The sequence below is a fragment of the Apodemus sylvaticus genome, chromosome 9 (assembly GCF_947179515.1).
Source record: "Apodemus sylvaticus chromosome 9, mApoSyl1.1, whole genome shotgun sequence".
Lineage (NCBI taxonomy): Eukaryota > Metazoa > Chordata > Mammalia > Rodentia > Muridae > Apodemus > Apodemus sylvaticus.
In genome coordinates this window covers 91,906,160-91,932,487 of record NC_067480.1, presented here as the reverse complement: position 1 = coordinate 91,932,487, position 26,328 = coordinate 91,906,160, and the positions used below count along the sequence as shown (strand labels likewise).

Genomic DNA, 26,328 nt, shown 5'->3' with positions numbered 1-26,328 from the left:
CATTGTATCACTTAAATAATCTAAATATGACCAAACCCCAAGATGTTCTAAAGACACTCATGAAAAGTGTCTAAAGACACTCATGAAACAATGCTAGCTATGGTTTCATACCAATTACAGGTACATTTACCATTTAATTCAAGAATTTATTTCTCACACTAACAAATGTTCGTCTTTTACTCCCACTTTAGGTTCAAGTTCCTTTGAATCTCAGAAGATGGAAAGACCTTCCATTTCTGTTATTTCTCCAACCAGCCCTGGAGCTCTGAAAGACGCCCCGCAAGTCTTACCCGGGCAACTCTCAGTATGTGTTATATATACGCAGTGAATGAGATTGGGATTGTTCTCTGCATCATTATATATCACCTGGCTTTCTGGGGCCTCCAGTGAGCAGATAGTCATTTGACACTATCACCGACTTCATCACTGTGTGATGATTTCTTCAGGTTTCCTTTCACTCACATATATTTATGTAGAAGTAGTGATTGAATGTTGCCTCTGCCTGACCTTAATGGGAGGAGCTGAAGTGGGCACAGATGTCTTACAGACAGGGGTCTTTTAGCTTTCTAACTGGGCTGGATGTTGAAACTGTTGGTTTCTGGAGACTTAATGCTCTCTTGCTCTCTGGGGCTGATCACCACTGGCTTCCTTTCTCTGTAAATCTCTATGCTTTATTTTACTCCTGAACTCTATCTTACTGCCCTGTGCCAAAAGCCTAACTCTTCATTACTGTCCTGTGCTTCATGGAGTGCTGGGGTCTCCATTCTTATTGCTCTCTGCTAAAATCTTAACCCTTTAGTAAAGTTCTGCGCTTCATTAAACACTGAGGGAACTTAACTCTTTATATTATTTACTTTATAAATCTCTGTGCTTGATTAATAGGGGGAAACGAAAACAAACAAACAAACAAAAAGTGTTACTTTCCCTGTCTATGCTTGGTTATTCTCTGTCTTAACTCTAAGTGATTCTGAAGCCAGAAGCTGCAGGCTTCTGGGGAAGTTAACACCTGTTGTTTAACAGCAGGGGGAAGAAGAAAAGGATTAATTGGTAGGGATTCTTTCTCTCTTGCCCTCAAGTCCTGCCTCTCACTGACTAGGCAAGAGGGAGTCTTGGAGCAATACAACTTTTATTGAACTAGAAGAAGAGAGTCACCCTACCAAAAGGAAAAACTTTGACACAAGCAAATATGCATAACCACACATACATTCATATGCACATTCATGCACACATACACACCGTCTAAGCTACTTATCTCATGCTCACACACTTACACATATGCATCTACACGTCTCTACTTACATATAAAATATATTTTGGAAAGCGCAAAAGCCTCCACAAGTTGGATTCACTGAGCAAGCACCAGCACAGAAAGAACTCACTCACTCTGGATGAAAAATAACCTTCAACCTTTACTGCATAGAGAAAGAAAAAACTTGTACCTGTCTACTGCTAAATGAATTTTAAAATCCTGTCTCCGTGTAGGAGAAGCCTACCTGGTGCTTTCTGCTCTCTCTGCAGCTCCCCCTCATCTCTGTGATGCTTCAATTTTACTCTCCTTCTGCCTCCCTAATTCTGCTCTCTCCTGCCATTCTGAATTCTTCTAATTCAGTTCTTCCTTTCTTCCTCTTCATGCCATCATTCCCAGTTTTAGTATTTTCCCAGGACACATGATTACATGGTACTCATCCAAATATCAAAAGTTTAAACATAAATTGAAATCATAAATTGTGTAAGGCATTTACAGCAGAGATGGTCACATATGTTTCCATTAGGACTAGTCATTTAGCTAGATATTCATTATCTGTCACTAGCTCCACAGGCTCATTGAGAATCTAAAACTATAATTCTTATGTCTAAGTTAACATTGAAGTTTTGTAGGTAATTGCAATCTATGTTTTATCTTCTTGTGATTGTACCTACAATACGTCATCCTTTTTCTTTTATGACCTTCAGTTCATGATTTTATGGCCTAAAGGATTGTATTCCTACATTATAAATTTAGTGCAGTTATCCTGTGACACGGGAAAAACTGCAGAGTACAAATTGCAGGTTTCATATCACAGAGTGCTCAAAAGGCTCAATGCAGCAGTGTAGGGCGACCAGGACAGGGAAGCAGGAGGGGGTTGATTGGGGAACAGGGGGAGGGAAGAGGGCTTATGGGACTTTCATAGAAGGGGAAACCAGGAAAGGGGAAATCATTTGAAATGTAAATAAAGAATATATCTAATAAAAATAAATTAAAAATTGCAGTCCTTAATATAAAGGGCTTAATAATTACTAGCAATTACTAGCAAGAATTTTAGCAATTCTTGTGGCATCATTATTAGGAATTAAGAAATTGTCTAATTGTCCGTATCGTATCACAACAAGACAGTACATCTTTGTTGATCTGCAGAAACTCTGGCCAAAAGAGTGGGTTAAGTCCCAGGAAATGTTAGAGTAATTTAGCAAGGACAGGAAAGGCTTATCAAGAGCAGGAATCAAATCCTGAGACTTGTCCTCTGGGCCTTGCCTCCAAGGGCTCATTCATTGTAGTTCTATGCTGAACCATCTCTGGACTATCACCTGCTAGCCTTTTAGACTATTGACTGGTGAATGGTAGCATTTGGAAAAAATATCCATGTTTTTTCATCTATTTTCAGGGTTCACATACATTCATAGAAAGCCGTACTCAATTTTCTTAGCCATATTATGAACCTGGAACTAAGAAACTTCAATTTAAAAAATTCCATTAACTTCTTAACACATTTATTTTTGAAAAGGGAATACAGATACTATTCAAACGAAGCTACCCACGTACTTCCTGTGGGCTTACACTCTAACCTGGGAAACCATGGAGAAATAAACTGGCCCACTCTTGAAAATCACTTATAGACTAAAATCAGAAAGTGGCATATTTGTATTAATAACTGAAAAAAGTCTGGCTTCAAATTCTCCTATGAATAGTTGACTTTTTATTATTTGGTGGTATGTGGATTTCTGTGGTCAATCTTGAAGCTCTCTTTTGACTGATAAGTCAAAGGAAATAATTTTATGCTAACTGTCTTAGTCAAGGTTTCTATTCCTGCACAAACATCATGACCAAGAAGCAAGTTGGGGAGGAAAGGGTTTATTCAGCTTACACTTCCACACTGCTGTTCATCACTAAAGGAAGTCAGGACTGGAACTCAAGCAGGTCAGGAAGCAGGAGCTGATGCAGAGGCCATGAAGGGATGTTTCTTACTGGCTTGCTTCCCCTGGCTTGCTCAGCTTGCTTTCTTATAGAACCCAAGATCACCAGCCCAAAGGTGGCACCACCCACAAGGGGCCCTCCCCCCTTGATCACTAATTGAGAAAATGCCTTACAGCTGGATCTCATGGAGGCATTTTCTCAAGGGAGGCTTCTTTCTCTGTGATAACTGCAGAATGTGTCAAGTTGACATATGAAACCAGCCAGTACAAGCTATTATTTTGATGTGTTTTTAAATCCTCTTTGTAATGCAGTAAATAATGTAAACTGCTTTGTTGCCTGGATATTTACTGATTTCTTGGGCTTACCTCTGGTTCTTCACCTCTACCATTACAATGGATCGAAGCCTGGTGTAGTTGGATAAGAAGAAAACCAGAGTGATGGATTCACGCATCTCCAAATTCTTATGCTCTTCCTTACTTTGATGGAACAGGTTCATCTATTTTAGCTCATCTTATTATTTGGAGTCTATAATACATTCTCTCATATCCCCACTAAGCATTTCAATTTAAATTTATTAATCAGAATTAAAAGTAATTTCTAATTTCAAGGAGAAAATTGATGAGAGCTTAGTGTCTTGTTCTAGCTGACAGCTCAGACTCTGCTTTTTTGTGCTCCAATCTAGTTTGAGGTGACCATGTATTTCTCTATTTGGCGCTAGCATGAAGACTTCATCATTCAGAATCTCACTCAGCCTTGATGTTGTCTGCAGCGTCATGTATGTGTTTAGCCTCACCTTTGTTGTCCTTTCTCTCATAGTTACTAGCTTATGAAAATGTATTCAGGAAAATTTAGATGAGAAAAATGTCAGGAAACAACAAATCGTTCCTGGTGCAGAGTGGACCTGTAGTAAATGTCTTCCCTGACCTCTCCCTTCGATCTTAACCAACTCTTACTTTGGCTGCTCGTATCACTTAACACACTTTATTTTTTTATTTTATTTTTATTTTTGAGATTACGGTATGATCACACCGACTTTATTTCATTTTCCGCCTTCCGCACCCCTCAGCTCACTCTTCTTGCTCTGTAGAAAACTCTTCTTTCGTCTTGTTTGGCATTTTTCTTGTGTGTTAGTTTTGGATCTGTTGTTTGTTGGTTTTGGTTTTTTCGTGACAGGGTTTCTCTGTGTATGCTGGCTGTCCCGGAACTCACTCTGCACACCAGGATGGCCTTGGTCTCAGAGATTTGTCAGCCTCTGTCTCTCAAGTGCCGGGATTAAATGTGTGTGCCACCACAGCCTGGCATGGAAAGTACTTCTAAGGATCTTAAGATACAGTCATTGATGATCACCAACTTAGCTTTATCCTAGATGATCGCCTAGCTTGTCTTTGATATTTAAACAAACAAACAGACAAAAAATACCCAAAGCACCAGGAAGATTTTAATTTTCCCAGGATTAAAAGAACAAGCTTCGTTGGATTTCCATACCTTCAGATATAATATTGCAGGTTTGCCCATTATGAGTTAGACATAAAATGCTTAATAAGACAAAAGTTAACTTCTTAATGATTATGCTTCCAAATCACTGTAATTCCCTTATACATCAAGTAAAAATATCATCCTTTAAATAGAATTCTAATGTTTTATTTAAAAATTATATTATCTCCTGCCTTTGATAAATAACACAGACTTTTCTTCACTTCTAGGTGAAGCTGTGGTATGATAAAGTGGGGCATCAGCTGATTGTAAATGTTCTACAAGCAACAGATCTACCCTCTAGAGTAGACGGGCGTCCCAGAAATCCCTATGTAAAAATGTATTTTCTTCCAGATAGAAGGTAATAAATGAATTTTGAAAAGTTGACTAGCATCTTTATTAATGGAAAACCATTTTTCCTTTCTGGGACATATTTTCTAAATACAATAAATATTTAGGGTACCAAACTGCATTATTCCATAAAACATTGTCCTATACCTTTTACTTGAAAGCAAAATGGTATTTTTAAATATATCAATTAGTTGATCCACTTCATTAAAATGTACTTTTCTATGTACATGTCAAGACCATTGCTTGCATTTGTAATTGAAATCAGTAATATTAGGTGGCATTATTATTCATGCCCATGGACAGAATTTAGATTATGATGTTATAATATAAAAATCGTAAAAGGAAATCTAGAGATGTAGCTCCATGCTAAAGCACACACCTAGCTTGTATGAGGCTCTGGGTTTGAGCCTCCCTTCAAGGCATTGTTGATAAGTGACAGCTTAGTCTTCCAATCGTGTAGAAGACATTTATAGACAGGCGCCTCTGAGGCTCATGGGACATTGTAGAAGAAGGAAGTGGGGGGAATGTGAAAGATAATAATGGTAGACCTGCTGTGCATCTTCAACTTCTTGACAGGATGAAACATTTATGATCAAGAACTCCACCCTGCAAGAGTTTGCATACACTGAAGCTGCATGCATGCATGTACACACACACACACACACACACACACACACACATACACCACACACACAAAACACACCACACACACAGCACACAATATACACACAACTCACATACACTACACATACCACACACACAAAGCATACATACCACACACACAAAACACACTGCACACATATACACATACACATACATACACACCACATACAACACACACAGCACACAATATAAATACAACTCACACACACAGCACATATACCACACACACAACATACACACACAGCACACAAACATACACCACACATACACAAAACACAGACAACATAAACACAGACATACAACATATACACTTCACACAAATACACACCACACATACCACACACACATACATAGCACACACAGAACACAGACAACATACATATACACAGCATACATACAACACAGTACAACATATACACACACCCAAACCACAACATATACACATGCATTATATACACATATTATACACACACTATACACATACAACATACCACATGCCACACATACACACCACAAATATACACATCACTTACATAGACACACACCACACACAGCACACACTCACACAACACATACAATACACACACAACACATACAATACACACACAACACACTCACACAGCACACACATACACACAACATGCATACAACATATACCCAACACACAACACACATATATATACCACACAACACACACACACACACATACATACACACCTAATGGGGCATATGTATACATATACACACACCTAAAACACATACAACATATAAACATGCACTATACACACATACTATACACACACACTATACATACAACACAGCACACACACAGACACACAGCACACACAACACATAGAACACATGCACAACACATACAACACACACATATACACACAGCACATATACACAACACATAGAACACACGCACAACACATACAACACACACATATACACACAGCACATATACACAACACATACAACACACATATACACATAGCACATATACACAACACACACACATACAATAAACACACAACACACTCACACAGCACACACATACACACAACATGCATACAACATACACCCAACACACCCAACACACACACACACACATATATATATATATATATATATATATATATATATATATATACCACACAACACACACACACACACACACCTAATGGGGCATATGTATACATATACACACACCCAAAACACATACAACATATACACATGCACTATACACACATATTATACACACATACTATACATACAACACAGCACACACCACACACAACACATACAACACACACACACCACACACAGCACACACACACATACCACATACCACATATACACAGCACACACTCACACACACACACACACACACAGCTCATGGGCCTGAGGTCCTTCAGCAGTCAAGCATGGATTGGGAGGAGTTCTGGATGGGGAGCAGTTCCAGGACGCTCCTCATGTCTAAGCTATTTGCAGCAGATCTCCTGGGCGCTTTCCCCTTCTCCTGTTTGTCCGCTAGGAGCCCTGTCAGCGGGCACAAGACAGCTGCAGCTAAGCAATGACATCAAATCATAAAAAGTCATGAATCTCAAGAAAGGACCTGGAGGGAGTCGGGTGGGAGGGTTTGAAGGGAATGGGATGAGATGAAAGGGGAAAGAGATAGTAAAGAGAATCCAGCGTGTGTGTGTGTGTGTGTGTGTGTGTGTGTGTGTGTGTGTGTGTGTGTGTGTGTGTGTGTATACTTTATAAAGTTGTCAGTTTAATTCAAGGAAGGGTTGGACAAAGGCTAGAGACAGTGACTGAATGTCCACCGTGTCTCCGTTGCTCATGGAGGACGACGCATTTTTACCTTTCAGCGACAAAAGTAAACGAAGAACCAAAACGGTAAAGAAGCTTCTAGAGCCAAAATGGAATCAAACATTTGTCTACTCCCACGTACATCGTAGAGATTTTCGAGAGCGAATGTTAGAAATTACGGTGTGGGACCAGCCGAGGGTACAGGACGAGGAGAGTGAATTCCTCGGAGAGGTGATGTATAAAGTGTTGAGTGGCGTGTTTGTTGCAGCTGTTGGCGTGCCTGTTGGTCCTGGGTGCTTTCCTGTTGTTTCATTTGAGACGTACCGTTTCAGATCCTCATAGAGCTGGAAACAGCACTTTTAGACGATGAGCCCCACTGGTACAAACTCCAGACACACGATGAATCTTCACTACCTCTGCCTCAGCCATCGCCCTTCATGCCCAGGCGTCACATCCACGGAGAAAGCTCCAGCAAGAAGCTACAAAGTAGGTTCCTTACAATTCAGTTAGCAGAGAGCAATCATGGGGCCTGGTTCTGCCAGGAGACGGTGCTGAAAATGTATCTTCAGTTGCTTTCTATGGTAGAGCCAACTAGTGGAATAATTGTTCATCTCTATAAAAAGTGATTCAGCCAAACTAAACTTTTTAAATGTCTCACAGTAAAATAATATATGTGGTACAGAAGAGTAAGAGACGAATGTTAATATTCTCCCAGTGACATCCTTTACCCAGGGCTTGAGCTATCAGTGGGCTGACTGGCGGAAGGATTTCACTCCTTACTGAAGGGCTACTGTATATATGGCCGCTTTACCATTTTTACCGGTTTTAATCTTTTTGGTGAGAAATGTGTATTTTAAACCATGACATTATGAGTTTATTACTATTCATATGAATATTAGGACATTTCTTTCCTCTGTAATAACTTTTGAGGTATCAGTAAATATATGATCCAATTGATGAAACATAGAAGCATTGCTTTGATAATCTGGATTCAATTTTTTTTCCTTTTCATTGAATATCATATGGTGTGTCCCAGGTTGCTAACATCCTCAAAATTAATATTCACAAGTATTATGGCTATTAACCATGTATTTTAATGATGGACTTGAATGCTTTTTAAGCCTCCTGAGCATGCCAAATGGATGCCATGGTTGGTCTTTGAACATATCCTCTTCCATAAGAGATGAATCGCAGGTACTTTACTACCTGCTTTCGGAGTAGCATTTAAAATGAAGAAGGATATATAAGTCAATCGAGGAAGGATATAAAGTAAAATTTTATTCCATCAATGTCCTTCAGTGTAATTATATATTGGAGGAAGTTCTGTTAAAAAATGGATTATTTTTTGAAACACACACATTTCTAGAGAAACCAGACCTATGCTTACTGTAAATTATTTTTGTTCAACTATGTCCTTTGCATGTCGTAAATCAAGTAGACACACAGAGGTATCTGTTTGCCTTACTGTTGTGCAGGATCTCAGCGAATCAGTGATAGTGACATCTCAGATTATGAGGTTGATGATGGTATTGGCGTTGTGCCTCCAGGTGCGTGGTGAAAGGCATGGCTCCACCCACTGTGTCTGCTTGTTTCCGCTGCCCACCTCCGGCTCCGTCTGGACACTAAACTGGAGGTCCTTAGTGCAGAAACATCAGCGTTATGTTATTCCATGGTGACTAGTGTTATAAATTGTTAATGTCTAAAATGGACCTGCATCTCTGAATTCGTGCCCCTTGTTACTTGTTTCAGTCAGGTTCTTCCTTAGACATATGCCTAAGTTAGGTTAAACAAAAAAATTAACACTACTTCACGGTGCTCTGAGCATTAGTGAAAATGTGGATGTCGTTTTGAAGGGATACTGTTAATCTTACTACATCCAGTAACATTCTCCTGTGTTTTATACTGTATCTCTATGATTTTCCTCCTCCTACCCCCATTTCTCAAAATACCATAGCCTTCCATGGAATATACTGAGAAAGGTGCATGGCAGGGTTTAAAATTGCATGTGGCATGGCTGTAGCTTTCAGTGCTTCTGTGATGCGCTCACTGGCTATACCCACTGTGTGTATATGTCTTGAAGTAAGACACTGCTCTCAAGAGAGTCAGTATTTCTTTGGCGTACATGTCTTGTCTATGTATAAGTTGGTAACATTTTGTGACATTTGAAAGTTTGGGTTTACATTATTTTTTCATGAGTTGACAGAGGAGTACATAAGATCAAGAAACAATTGTCAAGAAGAGACATTCCAGAATATATAAATGTGATTAATTAAAGGTAGTCAATTGACTAACTAAAGGTAGTCAGTTGGGCAATATTGGCATGTGAGCCCTTCCTTTATGTAATGCCTTTATTGCAGAGAATGCTCCAATTTTAAGGAGATTGGTTTTATTAAAATTTTTAAAATCAGCATTATGAGAGAGTTCAGATATTTTGGAAGGATAAACTTCATTGAAAAATAAGATAAAATATACAGAAGATTTTTTTTATAAAAAAAATCACATATTTGTTATCTGTCATTCAAAGAAAGTACTTACGTACAAAAAAGTACAAATATGGTTAAATCAGTGATATGGGCTAGCTTGGCTAATGAACAAGAAATCTGTATAGTGATGGATACCATTTTCTACTTGCTGTTTTTATTTTTATAGGACCATATTAGTTACACACATTTGTAACAAAATCTTGTATAGAATTCAAAATTATAAAATTCAATGAAAATTAATTGCTAAAAAATGGTTATGAATGTAAATTTTTGTCATATTCAAATCAATAGGAATGAGACTGTTGCTGCTAAGATAATAATCAAGTAATTTTGGGATTTGTCAGCCTTAACATTTACTACTGTGGGTGTTTCTCGTGTTGTATCCAACTTTTTAGTTTTTTAATGAGGCTTTAGAGGATGAATGAATAGCCAGCTAAAACCATTTATGTAAGTGGTGAGCTTCTCTTTCTCTGAGTAGTCAGCATGGCATATGGGCTCACTGCTCATGAGACTATTGCTTGGGCCTCTCTTATGAAACTCTGAATTGTAAGCGTACCTTTATTTTCTACTACATATATTGGTCATTCTAGTGTTTATGAATGACACATATTATCTTTATTATACAAAAACCAGTGCTGACATGTCGTGGTAGTTATTAAATACACCAGCGATGAGGAAGTATGGGACTTGGTTGTTGTAGAACACTCTGTATCCCTGTGGTTATATGAACCAATTAGTTTTAACTGCTTAAGAAGAATGAAGCCCACAGGCAAATGGCTGTTTTGGAGCATCTCAGTAAGTTCTGGAAATGAGAATAAAATCTGTAATTTATTATTGAACAAAATTTAAAAATTTAGATGAAAGTTAAAGAACCGCCCCTTCCAAGTCATGACTTAAAGCAGCCTGCATATTTTAATAATGATTAAAATCTGGAAAATCAAATAATCTAAAATATATAAACAGAATAACAGGTAAATATTAATGTGCATATTTTATGTCTATATAATAAATGCAACTATAGTATAATTTAAGTGAAACTATAAATAATAATGATATAGGTAATTATTAATATAAATGGATATAGACATATGATCGCCTAATATAAAGTCAGATTTTAAAATTTTGACTGTTACAGCATACACAGCACATAGTAGTGACTGACTCACTAAAATTGTATACATTGCTTTCAGTATACTCTATATAAAGTCACAAGTTGTTTATGAATCCTATGATAAATTTACTAAAAGCACTTAGGATTTATAAAGCTTTAGGATAATGCTTATTTTTCATAAAGTCCTTTCTTAACAAACACACAAATATTTAAGTATATAATATAAATATTTTAAGCTACAGAATACAAATAATTCAATGAAAATTACATCTTCTTTTAAAACACATCACTGTTTGTTTTTATAATAACGATAAAGACCCAATTTACATACCTTGATCATCACTGAAATTTCGAGATTGTCATACTCTTAATTAAATATTGATTTAATTATTTTACCCAATTGATGTATTTAAAGTTTAAATGATTTAAACTTTGGGTTCAGTTATTGATACAGTTGTCCCTCTTTAAAATATGAACTCTATCCAATTCATGCTAACTCATTAGTAATTCTTTTGTTGACAACAAAAGCTTTTTCCACTACACTCTCAGAGTAAGTATAATCACTATTGTTTGACAAAGGACTATAAATGAAAATATATATTTTTAAGTTATACCATTAAAGGTTATATTGTTATTTTAGGGTCATTTCAGGCTGTTCAAGGAGGCAAGCTCTTTTCGTCTGAATACTGTCCAATTGTTTTCTCTTGAAGATATCCTCTCAGCCTTAAATTTACTGACAGATGGAACAGTCACGTTAGCCTAGCTGGTGGCTAATTATCAACTTGATTTTGCAAGTGGTGTTTGATGACACAGTTTTAAATTCATTAAGAAATAAAAAAGCAAATAAATCAAAATGAAACAAAACATGTTTTCAGTTTTCCAGCTGAGAAATGTCTCCATGATTCATGTGATTTTTAGGCAGTTGTAAATAGAAGTTCCTTTTCCTTAACAACACACTGTTGTCTGTTTTCCTTGCACTGATAAAAGTTTATGAGCATCACCAAAAGCATAAACACACCACGTTCAAACTGTGAGCACTTAGTATGCATTTTAGATGACTTTTTTTGGTCTATATATAATCAGAAAGGACACACACATTTTTTATTCCAGGACCATTGCAGGTGATGTTTCTGTGCAGTTGGTTAACCACATTCATTTAATACTGTTTCCTCAACAACCCACAGGAGGGATAGCTTCAGATATTCTGTATAGATTTGATGATTTCACAGTGTTAATTTCTCTGCCTCATTATTACCGGGATTTCCACACATGCCCTGCTTACCTCTGAAAATTGTGTTTATTGTTTGCAAAAGTCACAGTCAGTATGTGTAATAGTAGACATCAGCTACTCTCCTTTGTTCATTAAAATGAATATGGGATGTGTCCACAGCTAAATGGTTTCTCCTTTAGAAAAAAAATCTAGAAATGCAGTAAAGACAAAGTCAGTAAAGTGTGCAGCACAAGTCCAGACAGTTGTGGTGGCACGTGCTTGTGAACCTAATGTGGAAGTGGAGACAGGAGGATCCCTGGAGTTCACTGGCCAGGTAGCCAATCAGAACAGATGATCTCCAGAATCCATGAGAGACCTTTTTCCATACTGTGGAACACGATAGAGGAAGATCTTTAAGGATGACCTCTGGCCTCTACGTGCACACACATAAGCATGCCTAGAGAGGCTGCATAAGCGGGCATGCGCAGCGCGCATGCGCACACACATGTAAGCAGCACATGCACACACAAAAAGACAGAACAATTCAAACTAATTAAATTAAAAGAAACATCAGATTTCAAATCACTGACTTGTGTCTTAACTATAATTCTCTCGCTGCTTGGTTGCTGTTGCTGAAAAGCCACTAACTCATCCATTCTTGATATTAAAATTGTGCCCCAACTCATCCCAATGTCTGAGGCATAGACTGTCATGTCAGTGTTTGCTATCTCCATGGTAGCTTTGAGTCTAACTGTACCGTGTTTTGATGCATGTTATATCTTACACTTTCTGTCTATATACGTAAAGCTTCGGGAGATAAAGCTATACGGATTGCATGGCACCTAACTTTAGCAGGTCAATGGCTGCTGCTTTAATATAATTTCATCATTTCTGTGTTCTGTTCCTGTCGTACAAAGCACTAACACATTTTATCCCTATGCTCTTGTCAGTGGGTTATAGAGCTAGTGCTAGAGAGAGTAAAGCAACCACGTTAACAGTGCCAGAGCAGCAAAGAACTACACATCACCGCTCACGTTCCGTGTCTCCTCATCGCGGCGATGATCAGGGAAGGCCTCGTTCACGTTTACCAAATGTGCCATTACAGAGGTAGGTCTGGAGTAGGCTTAATGCTTGTGAACCTAAAGCGACAGTACTTTCTTTAATAATACCACAGTGGATTTTATGGCAGATCAGTAGCTGCAATGGAATGGTGGTTAGAAGGCATTTGCTGTTAGTTAGCAGAGCCCTTGCTTTTCCAACAGGGGTTCAAAAAACTCTGCAGCTCTATGTAAGGGGTCGGAAGAGGGGCCGGGCCTGGGCCAGGGCAAAGGCGGTGGGGTGGGGCTGGGCAAGTAGAAACTAAACATAACAATTTCCTGAAAGGAGAATATGTGTGTGTGTGTGTGTGTGTGTGTGTGTGTGTGTGTGTATACAGACACATACATACATATATACATATATATCTGGAATATTTTTTAATTTTTTTATTAATTTATTTTTGTACACCCCATATTTTATTCCCTATGCTGCCAACCCATCTATTCCACATCCCATACGTCCTCCTCCCCCGTGGATGTCCCTACCCCCTTCAACACCTGACCTCTAAACTCCCTGGGGCCTCCAGTCTCTTGAGGGTTAGGTGCACCATCTCTGAATGAACACAGGCCCTGCTGTCCTCTGCTGTATGTGTATCGGGGGCCTCATATCAGCTGGTGTTTGCAGCCTGTTTCATGGACCAGTGTTTGAAAGATCTCAGAGGTCCCAATTAATTGAGACTGCCGTTCTTCCTACAGGGTCGCCATCAGTTTCATTCAGCTTTCCCTAATTCAATAGCAGGAATCAGCTGCTTCTGTCCATTGGTTGGGTGCAAATATCTGCATCTGATTCTTTCATCTCGGTCTTCCAGGGTGCTGTAATGCTAAGTCCCTTTTAGTGAGTGCTCTATAGCCTCAGTAATAGTGTCAGGTTTTGGGACCTCCCCTTGCACTGGATCCTAGGGCTCCTCTCCATTTCCATCACTGTAATTCTTTCAGACAGGGAAACTCATGGGTCATAGTAATGACTGTGGGATGCCCCCTCCCTCATTTGAAGCCCTGTCTTCCTGCTGGAGGTGGGCTTTGTAATTTCCCTCTCCCTGCTGCCCTGCATTTCATCTAAGGTCCCTCCCTTTGAGTCTTCAGAGTGTCTCACCTCCCAGGTCTCTGGTGCATTCTGGAGGGTCCCCCCAACCTCCTGTCTCCTGAGGTTGCCTGTTATCATTCATTCTGCTTGCCCTCAGGGCTCCAGTCCTTTTCCCTAGCTCAATACCAGATCAGGTTCCCCTCTCCCCCTCACTCCCCCATCCCCATCCATTTTCCCTCCGAGGTCCCTCCCTCCCTCCCCACTTGTGATTGCTTTTTTGGAGAAGTGAATATATTTTGAAGAGATTGGGTATTATCTCTTTGAAGCAGTTTAAGTGCTGAAAGATATCCCTTTCCCCCCTCTTTGTATGTCCTAGTCCCCCCTTCTCTGTGGGTGTGGGTATGTGCCCAAGTGCTATTTCATCTGAATTTGAACATACTTTTGGAGCTGTAATTATGTTGATGAAAATCATAGTTCTTTTATATAGATATAAAATAATGTCATTAAAATGAGATACAGGCATAAATGATACTACATTCTCTTATTTCATTTGATTGGGTATGATAGCAACACCTTTAACCAGGCCATGCATGTGCTAGCCAGTTACAGTATCTGTTTCCTCTCACACTGTTGATTTTTTGGGGGAAAACAACATGCTTTGTCAAATGAAGTTTTGTGGCACATTTTAGGAGCTTAGATGAAATTCATCCAACGCGAAGGTCACGTTCTCCAACCCGACACCATGATGCCTCCCAAAGCCCGGGCGATCACAGATCCAGACACCTGGAAAGTCAGTATTCATCAGAGCAAGACAGGTACTTTCCCCAAGTGGAATCTCAATACCACAGTCCTCCTTTGTCCCGATTTACTGTATGCAAATATAGCAATGCTATATAGGAATGAGTTAAATCACACCATCATTCAAAACAACTTCTCTCCAACAGCTTTCATTTCTCACACCTTTGCAACTCTCAAAGGGACTTAATCAAGGTTATAGCAATATTCGTATATTTTTCAGTCATGGTTACCTGGTTAAGATGCCTCCTTGACTTAGATTTTAAACTGAGTTGTAGAAGAAAGGCTACATGAGAAATTTTTAAATATTTTTCTCCATGGGTCACATATTTGGAATGTTTTTCTTGTAATTGAAAAAAATGCATTGTTAATATAATTAAAATGCTTTTGGTCGTGGTCATCAGAAAGGTCGTTTCTACTGCAAACCGCAGAAACCTCAATGATGCTTTTGTTCTATACCACTTCTTTATCTAGTGTCTCCTCATGGATGTCTGAAATGCAAAGGATGTTGAGAGATCATTTTATGGATGTGTCAAACTATTAGCTCTGCGTTTATTGATGAACAAATATTTCCTGGAAGTCGTTAATAGGAATCTATAAAATAACATATTATATTTTCTTCATGCCCACAGACATTCTTGTCAAAGACCACAGGGATGTACTGAATCAGCCTAAGCGTAGTGCAGGGACTGAGGAAAAGTTGATCGGAATGTTCTCTTCTGGCCTTTTGAAGTGGGAGAAAGAAAGATCAGGGTGGCATAGAGAGAGGAAGGTGGTATTGAACAGCAGGTATAATGGACTCAAGGACACAGAGTCCAAGCTGAGCATGTTCAGTTTCTATGGAAAGTGCTGCCATTATATTCAAGTGTAAATCTGGGGACAGATTTGGTTAAAGAAATCGTATTCCATACTGCCCAGTTGAATGAGTGAGTGAGCCCTGCATAGTCAAAGTTCATCTGAGCCCCGATAATTATAGGGAGGTGGCAGTAATCAAAGAGCTACAGTAGCCAAGGCAATCAATATAATTAAAACAATTCAGTCATGGAAAAATACTTATTTCAGAAAGAAAATCATAGTTAAGCAAAACCCAATATGATAGTCTCAGTGGCTGCTAATGACAAAGAAAATGATCATGTCCTTAATTTTCTAAAAAAAAAAAAAAATAAATAAAACCATTGGGTTTCTATTTTAATATCTGAAAGGTCGAACTTTCAGTGCATTTTAATCATTGAAATGACTGTACTTGGAAATATGTTCCTGTACCTTTTGGGGGGAACCGTTGCTTTTTGACCCTTTCTGTATTTTATGAAATCATTTGCATCACCAAGTAGCAGGTCGGCAACAGTTAGGACTTCAACTGTAATGTTTGTACTCTTATTGTTTGAATTTTAAATGCTGTCACGTTTCTTTTTTTTTTGTTTAACCTCTCAAGCAAACATACTAGTGCAGACAATCTGGTTTCTCCCCTTTTCATGTTCTCATTGGCACTTCATTGGCACAACCCATGTCATCTATTGCCTCCTCATGATCTATCCGTTTCACTCACCACCCATCCTGTCTGTGCAGTGAGCTTCTCATGCTTCCCAGAGCAAAACGAGGACGAAGTGCAGAATGCCTACACATGACCAGGTAAATACAGGGATTTGGTTCTGGTGACTGTGTGTAATGACTCACTTTCCATCCTGCTACTCTTCCTGCTCTTCTTCTGTCTCCCCCTTGGTAGTATTATTGCTACAAGTAGACTTCCTGGACCAATAAACAAAGTTACATTAGTTCTTGTGGAATTGATGCAAGGTTTTTGGAAACATTGTAACATTTCTGATGGAAAGCAGACCATTTTGGCATCAGTATATTCAAAATTCCAATGCCTGGGTGAGTCTCATTGGAAACATTCTCAATCAGACAGAGGGACTAGTTTATACAGTTCAGATTGCAATGCCCATGGTGAGCTCACCCTGCCCACAAGTGGACTCAAAGACCTGTCTAGTCACAAAGTTTCTGATCTTCTGTGCATTGCAGGTTTACTGTTTTCAAGATTATGATCATGTTGCTTTAGCCTTGTAAATGTTTTCTTTTGCAACCTGCTATCATTATGTTCTGTTGTGATGTCTGTTTTTATTAACATGTTTTCATTTCGTTTTTCATGGTTTAGCTTCAGGGTCTTTAAACCCCTTGCTTCTGGCAGTTCAGATAAGCTGCAAAACAAACTTTCCCATACAACAGTGTAGCATCACTTAGAGTTGGAAGAATGAGGACTTTACTTAAAGCATGATGCTGTGCCTTAGACTCGTCCCATGGATTTCAAATCTGGTGAAAATCACTTTTTAGTGGTTACTCGTAGATTGTAGCAAGCTGTTATTTGAAGTCACCATTATGTTAAGAAGTAATAAATGAGTTGAAGGAGCAAATCTCCTGCAGGTATAAAATTATAATTTTAAAAAGCTAAAGGAAAGAAGCTCAAACAACATCACACCTGAAATGCAGAACAAGCCCCGAATTCTCTGTGCCCCAGTAGAACATGCAGTTCTGATCAAATACATGATCATGACAGGGCTATCAGAATTTGCAATTTAGATGTCTAAAATCATTCAGCTACTAGTTAGAATTGAGCTCATTTTGTAGGACCACATGGAAAAGAAAAAACAAAAAAACAAAACAAAAAAAACAAAACAAAAAAAACCCAAGGAAGTGTTAGTTCTACCTATCAACTGATGAAAAAATAAAAAAAAATAAGATTATTTTTAAATTGCCTTATTTTATTATGCTAAACTATCCAGGCCTACTAGCAGTTCATCCAACCAAATGCTTCTAAGTAACAGGGATTTGTTTACAAGTTCTGTAAGTTTTCTCCTGTTTTTGTCTATGTGACTGCAACTATACAGAAAAAGTATGCATACCTGCCCTTTCTATTTACAGATGTATCTAATGTGTACCTGAGACACATACCAGTAGTTTAAATAAAAGAAGCATCTCTTCTTTATTTTGTATCAGGGCTTGCAAAACTATGTTTCTAGCTGCATCATTTTATATAATTTCATCCTTAACAAAACGGTTCCACTACAAAGACCAAACTCCATATATCTTATTGTTTAATGGATTGAATCAGCATACTGATTTTGTAGGTCTTTGGGGAGCTAGTCATCTTCACTTGATATTGTATGGAAACTGATACATGTAAATGTGACACTGATCAAGCCCATCCACAGCCTTCACAGCTGAAGGAAAGCCAGGGTTCCCAGCCCAATGCACAGATGCACAGGAAGTGTTAGCTCTGACTTCTCTGCCCATTTGTTATTTTTGTAATGATAGTGTTGATCCTACTAAAACTGCTGACTGTGGCTTTTTTTTATTACTACTAAACTGTAATACCTATTTTTTATTCCAGAATTTTCAAAACCTTTCCTTTCCTCTGCCCCTTAATACTCACTACTAAATGTCCAAGAGCAGAAAAAAACATGAGTTTAAATATATGTACATATATGTATATTTAATATCTTCTGTATTTGCACTCATGTATTTATAAAATTATTTAATCTATATTTGGGTAAAGTTTTGGCCATATGTAATCTATTTGTATGGATATATATAATACAGTTTGATTTCATATAAATTTCAGAGATTAGCAATTTCAGTATTGCTGCATGCATACATACATACATACATACATGCATACATACATACATTTTTATGGCCAAATTCTTAAGTGGTGCTTTCAAAATAAAACACTACATGGACTGTAGTCTTATTCCACAGATTTAACAGTTGATTATCTGAACTAACACACTGGTAATAATTTGCAACTTAAATAGAAATCAAAAACTGCGAATTAAAACCCTTGCCATGCGTATTTTTAAATTAACGTATAAAAAAAACAATCTCATATTGATCAATCCCTGGCAAATTATTTACCATTAATTTCATCCTTCATGGAAAATTTCTCAGGTGGTATAGTAGTTATGAAATGCTATACCTGCCTCAGCATGACCTGGATGCTCAATAAATGTTACCCATTTAAACCTCACAGCAGCCTGGGTAATTGATGCTATTTCTCCCATATTGTTGATATAAAAATAGGTTTAAAGTTTTGACCTGATTTTTCAGATTTCAATCAGTATCCTGCAAAGCCAAGATGTTTGCCCAGTAGATTTGTTCTGTTTTCCATTTTAATTCTGATTTTGCATAGATCCCTATTAGAACATTCAACAAAAACATCAACTGAAAACAAAACAAAACAAAACACAAAACACAAAAAAACCCAACCAAACAAAAAACTCTTGAAGCAATTCCCTTGGAAATTTTTATAGAAGCCATTAAAGGTTATCCATTGCCCATGCTGGGAGACAAGAGAAGTGAGTCTTATGAAGGCTGAATGCTTTATTTCTGTGTTGTTTTTCTTCATCGGTGACTGGAAAATATTATAAACCATTGTTAAATTAAGGATTCAAAAGATATCCTCTCTTCTGAGCATTAGTGTGAACCTGATTATGCCGGGAGATTGTTAAGTACTTAGTGTCTGGGGTCTGCGCATCTATGTGGGGTTGTCATGTTTCATGCTGTGAAACGGATGATGCATTTTTCTAACTAGCAACAAAGAGTATAGAACATTATTAGATTATATATAAAAAGTAGAATAAATTAGCCAGATTTATCCTGCCCTTTATAGGAAGGTCCAGCCATGTAATATGTAATATGTAATATGTCTTGTACAAACAGCAAATTTGGCTCTTATCTCTGCCATTTAATTCTAATGATTTCCCTTCATGGTTTTTTCTTTTTTTAAAAAAGATTTATTTATTTATTTATTTATTTATTTATTTATTTATTTAATCTAAGTACACTGTAGCTGTCTTCAGACACACCAGAAGAGTGTGTCAGATCTCTTTACAGATGGTTGTGAGCCACCATATGGTTGCTGGGATTTGAACTCAGGACCTTTGGAAGAGCAGTCAGTGCTCTTACCTCTGAGCCATCTCTCCAGCCCCCGAACATATTTTTCTGATGGCCCTGGATCGAACTCATGACCTTTAGAAGGACATGTGGCGCTGCTGACTGCTGAGCCATCTCCCCAGCCCAATATTTCTTTTTGTCTTGTTTTAACTCCAAAGTTACACGTATTTTTAGTTTTAAATCAGAGTTTGTTCTGTTCTCCATAGGAAGTATAACCAGGGATTAATATTAGTATTTGCATTGCTCTAACACTTGGTTTATGCTTCCTCAAACCTATCAGATGTTTCCCAAAATAAGCTGATTAAATTATAACGGAATTATAATTTAATTATATATTATATATATAATTATAATCCTGAGTAACACGGAATAACCTGACCATACATTATTAATTCTGCTCCTGCCTTGAGATAATAATTGTGACACAAATGAAAACACTTGTAAGGATCCGTCTATTTAGCTTCTGATAGGCCTCCCAGTTATTTTTTAATGTTTTCGTGACGTTTATTTCATATCTATTTTTCTGCTTTCCTTCTTGTTTGTGTTGCCGTTTTTAGAGGTCTTGTTAAAAACTCTAAAACATTACCACCCAAGATGCCTTTATTACAGAACAACTATCAATGGAGCCTCAGGTAAGGGCCACAGCAGTGAGCTCTGCTTGGATGCATCCCTCACCCCAGCTACTGTGTCATTCACCTTACCCGTGGAATTAATGCCCAGTAACCTGTGCCCCATTAAACCTATCTAAAACTGATTTGACCATAAACATCCATTCTGGAATAATCGTCTCCAGGACGTAATTCAGAAGTCAGAATTCTGCTCATTATCATCCCCTCGCTTCACATGTCAAATCTGATTACAGAGATTAATTTTGTTTCGTTTCATTTGTGTGGCTTTATTCTGTGAAGCACAATCCTGCCTGCGCACACTAAGACCAGATCAGTGACTACACAGGACTTTCCCCTTCAGCATGATTGCTATAACTCAGGAATGCTGGGAATTTCTGATGAGTTATCCCTTAGGTCAGTGGGGAGGATCCCTTAGCATCAGGAAGTGGTACCACCCACTTTCCCTGTCTAGTGCTGTGACCCGGAAGAGTGGAGTTCTACAGTTATTTCTCCTATGATGTCCTTCATTTTGTTTTGGCGTGGCATCTGTCCTTGGTAATGAAGTTTTAGGCATTTTGTTTTTAATGCTTCCTGTATCCAGTTTCTTTTTTTTTTTTTTTTTGTTTTCATAAGTAGGTGTGACTTAGTGTCATATTTTAGACTGAGATTCTTTCTCTAAAAAAAAATTATGCAATGCAATTTAAGCATAATATTTGTTTAGTCTCTAAACAAACGTTTACACCGTCATCCTGTGGCTCTCTCACACCCTTATGAACTGAATCACGGTGATTCGACATTTTGTGTAACGAGAACATTATTTTATGCTTTTCCTCTCTAACGTGGTCTTTCTTTCTTTCCTTTGTCTTTCTCTTCTACCACTGGATGTAATGCACTAGTGAACTGCAGCCCTCTCTTGACAGGGCTAGGAGTGCTAGTACCAACTGCTTGAGACCAGATACTAGTTTGCATTCACCAGAACGAGAAAGGTATAAAATAAAGACTTTCTGAATTTCTTATCATTTGTACGGTGACCTTTTCTTTTCTTTTTCAATCATTTTGGTTTTGTTTCATGTGAGTCTTGCAGATTTATCCACTCTCGCCTGCTTTCTTGCTGTCCACAGTTCCTTCCCTTTAGTACACATCTGTGTAGGGATATGTGTATGTGGATGTGTGCGAAGCACACATATGCATATTTCTATGAATGTTGTTGCAAATGGTGTGAAGTAACTTGTAACTGCTCCCGCCTGCCGCTTCTTTTTCTGTTGCTGTTCAGTTGTCTTGATTCTGTGACTCAAGGAGCCTTCTGTATGCTGATAAGACCACAGGTTAGTGAGTTATATGAAGGGGAGGGATTTATTCCCTATTAGTTTTACCAATAAATAAGATTTATGGATCTTAAAATAATCTTCCAAAAACTTAAAATAAAAATTCAGTTGAAATAAACCATTTACCTTTTCACTTTTTAAATTAACCTACTCTACTATGGAAATTATGTTAAATTATATTTTGCAAAAATAAAATAAAACAATTGATACTTTCCAAAAATAACTATAACACATATATACATAGATTACATATAATTAGGTAATAGGTACTAACTCTGATCTAGATGTAGTCATTAATAGTGAATCATATTTTCTTCTAATTGTAAGAAAATGAAACAATTCTTTCCTTATTATAGAACTTTCTATTCTTGTAAATTTAGTTGTAACTGATAATCTTGGTTATAATTGCTATCTTTCTAAAGTTAGATGTCATTCAAAGGATATTTATGAACTGCTTCTGCAAGCCCTGAAGAAAAAATATTTGGGTGTACTAATGTAACCCTTTTCACACAGTGTTTAAGCTTTTTTCCTAGCAAACTTTGTAACATAGAGGGTGTTTATTTCTTGGCATGAAACAGTAGATCTTCAGAAGATTATTCTACAAACCTTTTTTAAAGTATAGATCAATGTAAAATTTACAACCAGAAAAACAAATTGCTTTATATTGTACCGCTTACATTACTTTAGTGCTTTCAGTGAAAACAACTGTACCTTATGCTGAAAGCAGAGTTGAAATAAGTTTACTGTTTCATTTTGTCAGATTTCATCCTGTTCCCCAGATAATTAGAAAGATCAATAAACTTTAATATTTTTCATATTACTGTATTTTATTTGTGATATATATTAAAACGAGTGTAGAATGAATTATCAGGTCTAAAATTTTCTGACCATAAGAGTATTCTGAATTTTTTAAAATATTTAGATGAGTACTCCCTGATAAAAATACAGTTGAGGCCACGTGTGTGCTTTTAAATTTCTCAGTAGCCATGCTAGAATGTCAAGCAACCTTCAACCTAGCATTAGATATCATAATGACATATCAGTAACACTTGTGAGTGAGGTGGTGTGTATTTTCCTTTGCATGGTAAGGCACTAATATTTTATTTATAACACAACTTAATTTCAATTTTCACTTTCTTCTAGCTGCTTTGTTGAACAGCACAACTCTCATGTATATGAACACTGAAGTCAAAGTGTTCACAAGTTTGTGTGTCAACTGGGCAGTGGTGGTGCATGCCTTTAATCCCAGCAATTGGGAGGCAGAGGCAGGCAGATTTCTGAGTTCGAGGCCAGCCTTGTGAGTTCCAGGACAGCCAGGGCTACACAGAGAAATTCTGTCTTGAAATAAACAAACAAACAAAAACCCCGAAAAACAAAAAAAAAAAAAAACAACCAAGTTTGTGTGTCCATTATTTTAAATCTCTCAAAACATACCATTAAAGTATGCCAATATATATACAAGAAGACTAATCATATGTACAACCTATATGCAAACAGGCTAATAATATATACTATCCATTTACAAGAAGGCTGATTATATATACAATTTATATACACAAAGGCTAATCAAAGAAGTAGGTGGAAAACCTATACTTCTATATGTTGAATAGAAAGAAAAGATTCATTAAAACATGGGAAAAGTGTAGTATCAGTGGCTCTCAACTTAATGAGGTCACTTGGTTGCTAAGAAAGTAAGATTTATTTTTTTGGTCAGGGAATCATACAGGCTATAGGTGCCTGTTGATTCAAAGACAGGATCCCTTTGTGTATATGTCCATGAGACATTTTGAAACAGATGTAGCAGTTAAAAGTAGTATCTCTCTCTCCTTCCTCTCTCTCTCTCTCTCTCTCTCTCTCTCTCTCTCTCTCTCTCTCTCTCTCTCTCTCTCTCTCTCTCTCTCTCCCATCTCCTCATACGGACACACACACACACACACACACATGAAGAGAGAGACAGACAAAGGCAGACAGGGAGACAGAGACAGACAGAGACTGAGAGAGAGATAGATGAAGAATTGCTAAACATTCTTAAAATTCAATATCATTTTCTTAAGATAGCACTGTTATTTCCACAGCCTTTCAAAATGCTGCTTTACAGTTTAAGAGTTAAGTGACTCTGACTCATTTTTCTCCGACTTAAGTTTTTTTTTTTTTTTTATGCCACTGCTTACCATATCTTTAAGCACCCTCCTTAATTTTAAAACAGGTTAGGATTGGTGTCAACACAGGATGCAGTTGTCAAAACAGACCCCATATCTCACAGCCAACCTCATTAGTCTTCTGAGTGATAAGCAGTGTGCTCTCTTCTTTGGCATTTCAGCCAAAGCTCACAGGCATTTTGGGTCCCTCTGAGTCCCGCGTATAAGGAATGCTGTTTGGAAAGGGATTTGTGTGAAGTTAGATGCTTCTTCATTTCATGCAGTTTTGATTCCAGAAATAAAGATTAAAAAATATGTTGCAAGATGGCCATAGTGAAATATCCCTACTAACTCCTACTAACACAATTTGGGGTTTGCTTATAAGAGATAAATAAATGTCTGGCAGATAAAGCCCAGTAGTCTTCCCTGATTGGGAGGGAATTACCCTGATGGCTCTTAAGTTGACCGGGTATAGAAATAAGCCACATTTCAAGTATCTCTCTGAAATACTCAGAGAGAAGGGTGCTCACAGAGGGTGTGTAGACCCATGAAGATATTCCCTACTTCCTGCTTGCATTCTTAAAGCATAAACCCCCATGCCTTGTGTAATTGCTGTGCCCGGGGTTCCTTCTTGGGTTATATTGGCTCTTTTGCCATTAAACCTTTTTTCAAGTATCTGCTATCCAGTCACTTGAATCTCTGCTCCCTCAATAGCTTCTGGGACTAGACATGGTCGCTCCTGAAGGCTTCTTTGCTTTCTTATTCATTAAAGGAAATCTCCACCATACTCCTCCTTTTCTTTCTTTCTTTCTTTCTTTCTTTTTTTTTTTTTTGGTGAGTTTTTTTTTGTTTTGTTTTTTGATTTTTTGTTTTGTTTTGTTTTCAAGACAGGGTTTCTCTGTATAGCCCTGCTGTCCTGGAACTCACTCTGTAGACCAGGCTGTCCTCGAACTCAGAAATCCACCTACCTCTGCCTCCCAAATGCTGAGATTAAAGGCATGTACCACCCACTGCCCGGTCCTCCATACTTTTTACTCATGTTGTCCCTTAAATTTTGCTCATTTCAAAGACTCTGCTGCCTGTGAAAATGCATTCCCATGTGTTTAGCCAGGGCAGATTGTCTTTCCCAAGACCTGAACCCAAATTTCTAAATGATGTCAACACTCAGTGCATTAACATGGCCTAACCTGCTAACCTGCATTATTTCATCCTTGAGTTCCAGACACTGCATAGTCCTTCTTCTTAAGTGTTCTTCACATTCGATGATTATGATAACAACTAGCTAGGTGAAGTGGTACAGGCATGTGGAGCAAGATCTTGATGGGCCTGAGCTGATATGTGATGAGTTTAAAGCCAGCCTAGGCTACACAGCCAGTTTAAGAACAGTTTGAAATGGAAATGGGGTTTGTCTCTCAAAACAGACCAAAACAAAGCAAAACAAAAACAAAAAAACAGCACACCAGGATTTATAATTCTGCCATATAATTTGCAAATATTTCTCCAGTTCCTAATTCAGTGAGTTGGTAAGCACTACTGATTTCTCCAACTTAAACTCTTCACCTAACAGAATTCCTTCTCTGTACTTCCTATGCCCATTACCTCCCCAATAGGTTTAGTAGTAATCTCTATAATATCTTACACTGCAAATCTTCTGTTAAGATTATCATAAACTTTAGGCTTGTTGTCAACTAGTCGAAATACCCAACAAAGGGGAGAGAGAGAACCTGTAGAGACCATATGCATTGGATAGGCAAGGCCCCTGGTAGAGGGATGGGGCTACCCACCCACCTCAAAAATATTAATCCAGAATTCCTCCTGCCAAAAGGAAATGCAGAGATAAAGAGTGGATCAGAGACTAACGAAAGGGCCAACCAGAGACTCCCCGATCTATGGATCCATCCCATCTACAGACACTAAACCTAGACACTATTGCTGTTGCCAAGAAGTGCTTACTGACAGGATCCTTGTATAGATGTTCCCTGAGAGACTCTGCCAGAGCCTGACCAACACAGATGTGGATGTATGCAGCCAAACATCTGACTGAGAGTGGGGACCCCAATGGAGAAGTGAGGGCAAGGACTGTAGGAGCTAAAGGGGTATGCAGCCCTATAGGGAG

The 26,328-nt window shown here is 37.9% G+C and overlaps 1 protein-coding gene across 1 annotated transcript in view; it reads left to right on the top strand.

The window, feature by feature from the left end:
- LOC127691971 (regulating synaptic membrane exocytosis protein 1-like) overlaps positions 1-26,328 on the top strand; it is a 198,773-nt gene that overhangs the window by 38,621 nt on the left and 133,824 nt on the right. Inside the window, exons 7-17 of the mRNA XM_052191865.1 lie at positions 192-304; positions 4,876-5,006; positions 7,534-7,705; positions 7,807-7,960; positions 8,950-9,021; positions 13,229-13,385; positions 15,089-15,214; positions 16,761-16,823; positions 20,699-20,773; positions 21,050-21,163; positions 21,646-21,735. Coding sequence (XP_052047825.1) covers positions 192-304; positions 4,876-5,006; positions 7,534-7,705; positions 7,807-7,960; positions 8,950-9,021; positions 13,229-13,385; positions 15,089-15,214; positions 16,761-16,823; positions 20,699-20,773; positions 21,050-21,163; positions 21,646-21,735 — 1,267 coding nt within the window. The remainder of the gene's footprint in view (positions 1-191; positions 305-4,875; positions 5,007-7,533; positions 7,706-7,806; positions 7,961-8,949; positions 9,022-13,228; positions 13,386-15,088; positions 15,215-16,760; positions 16,824-20,698; positions 20,774-21,049; positions 21,164-21,645; positions 21,736-26,328) is intronic.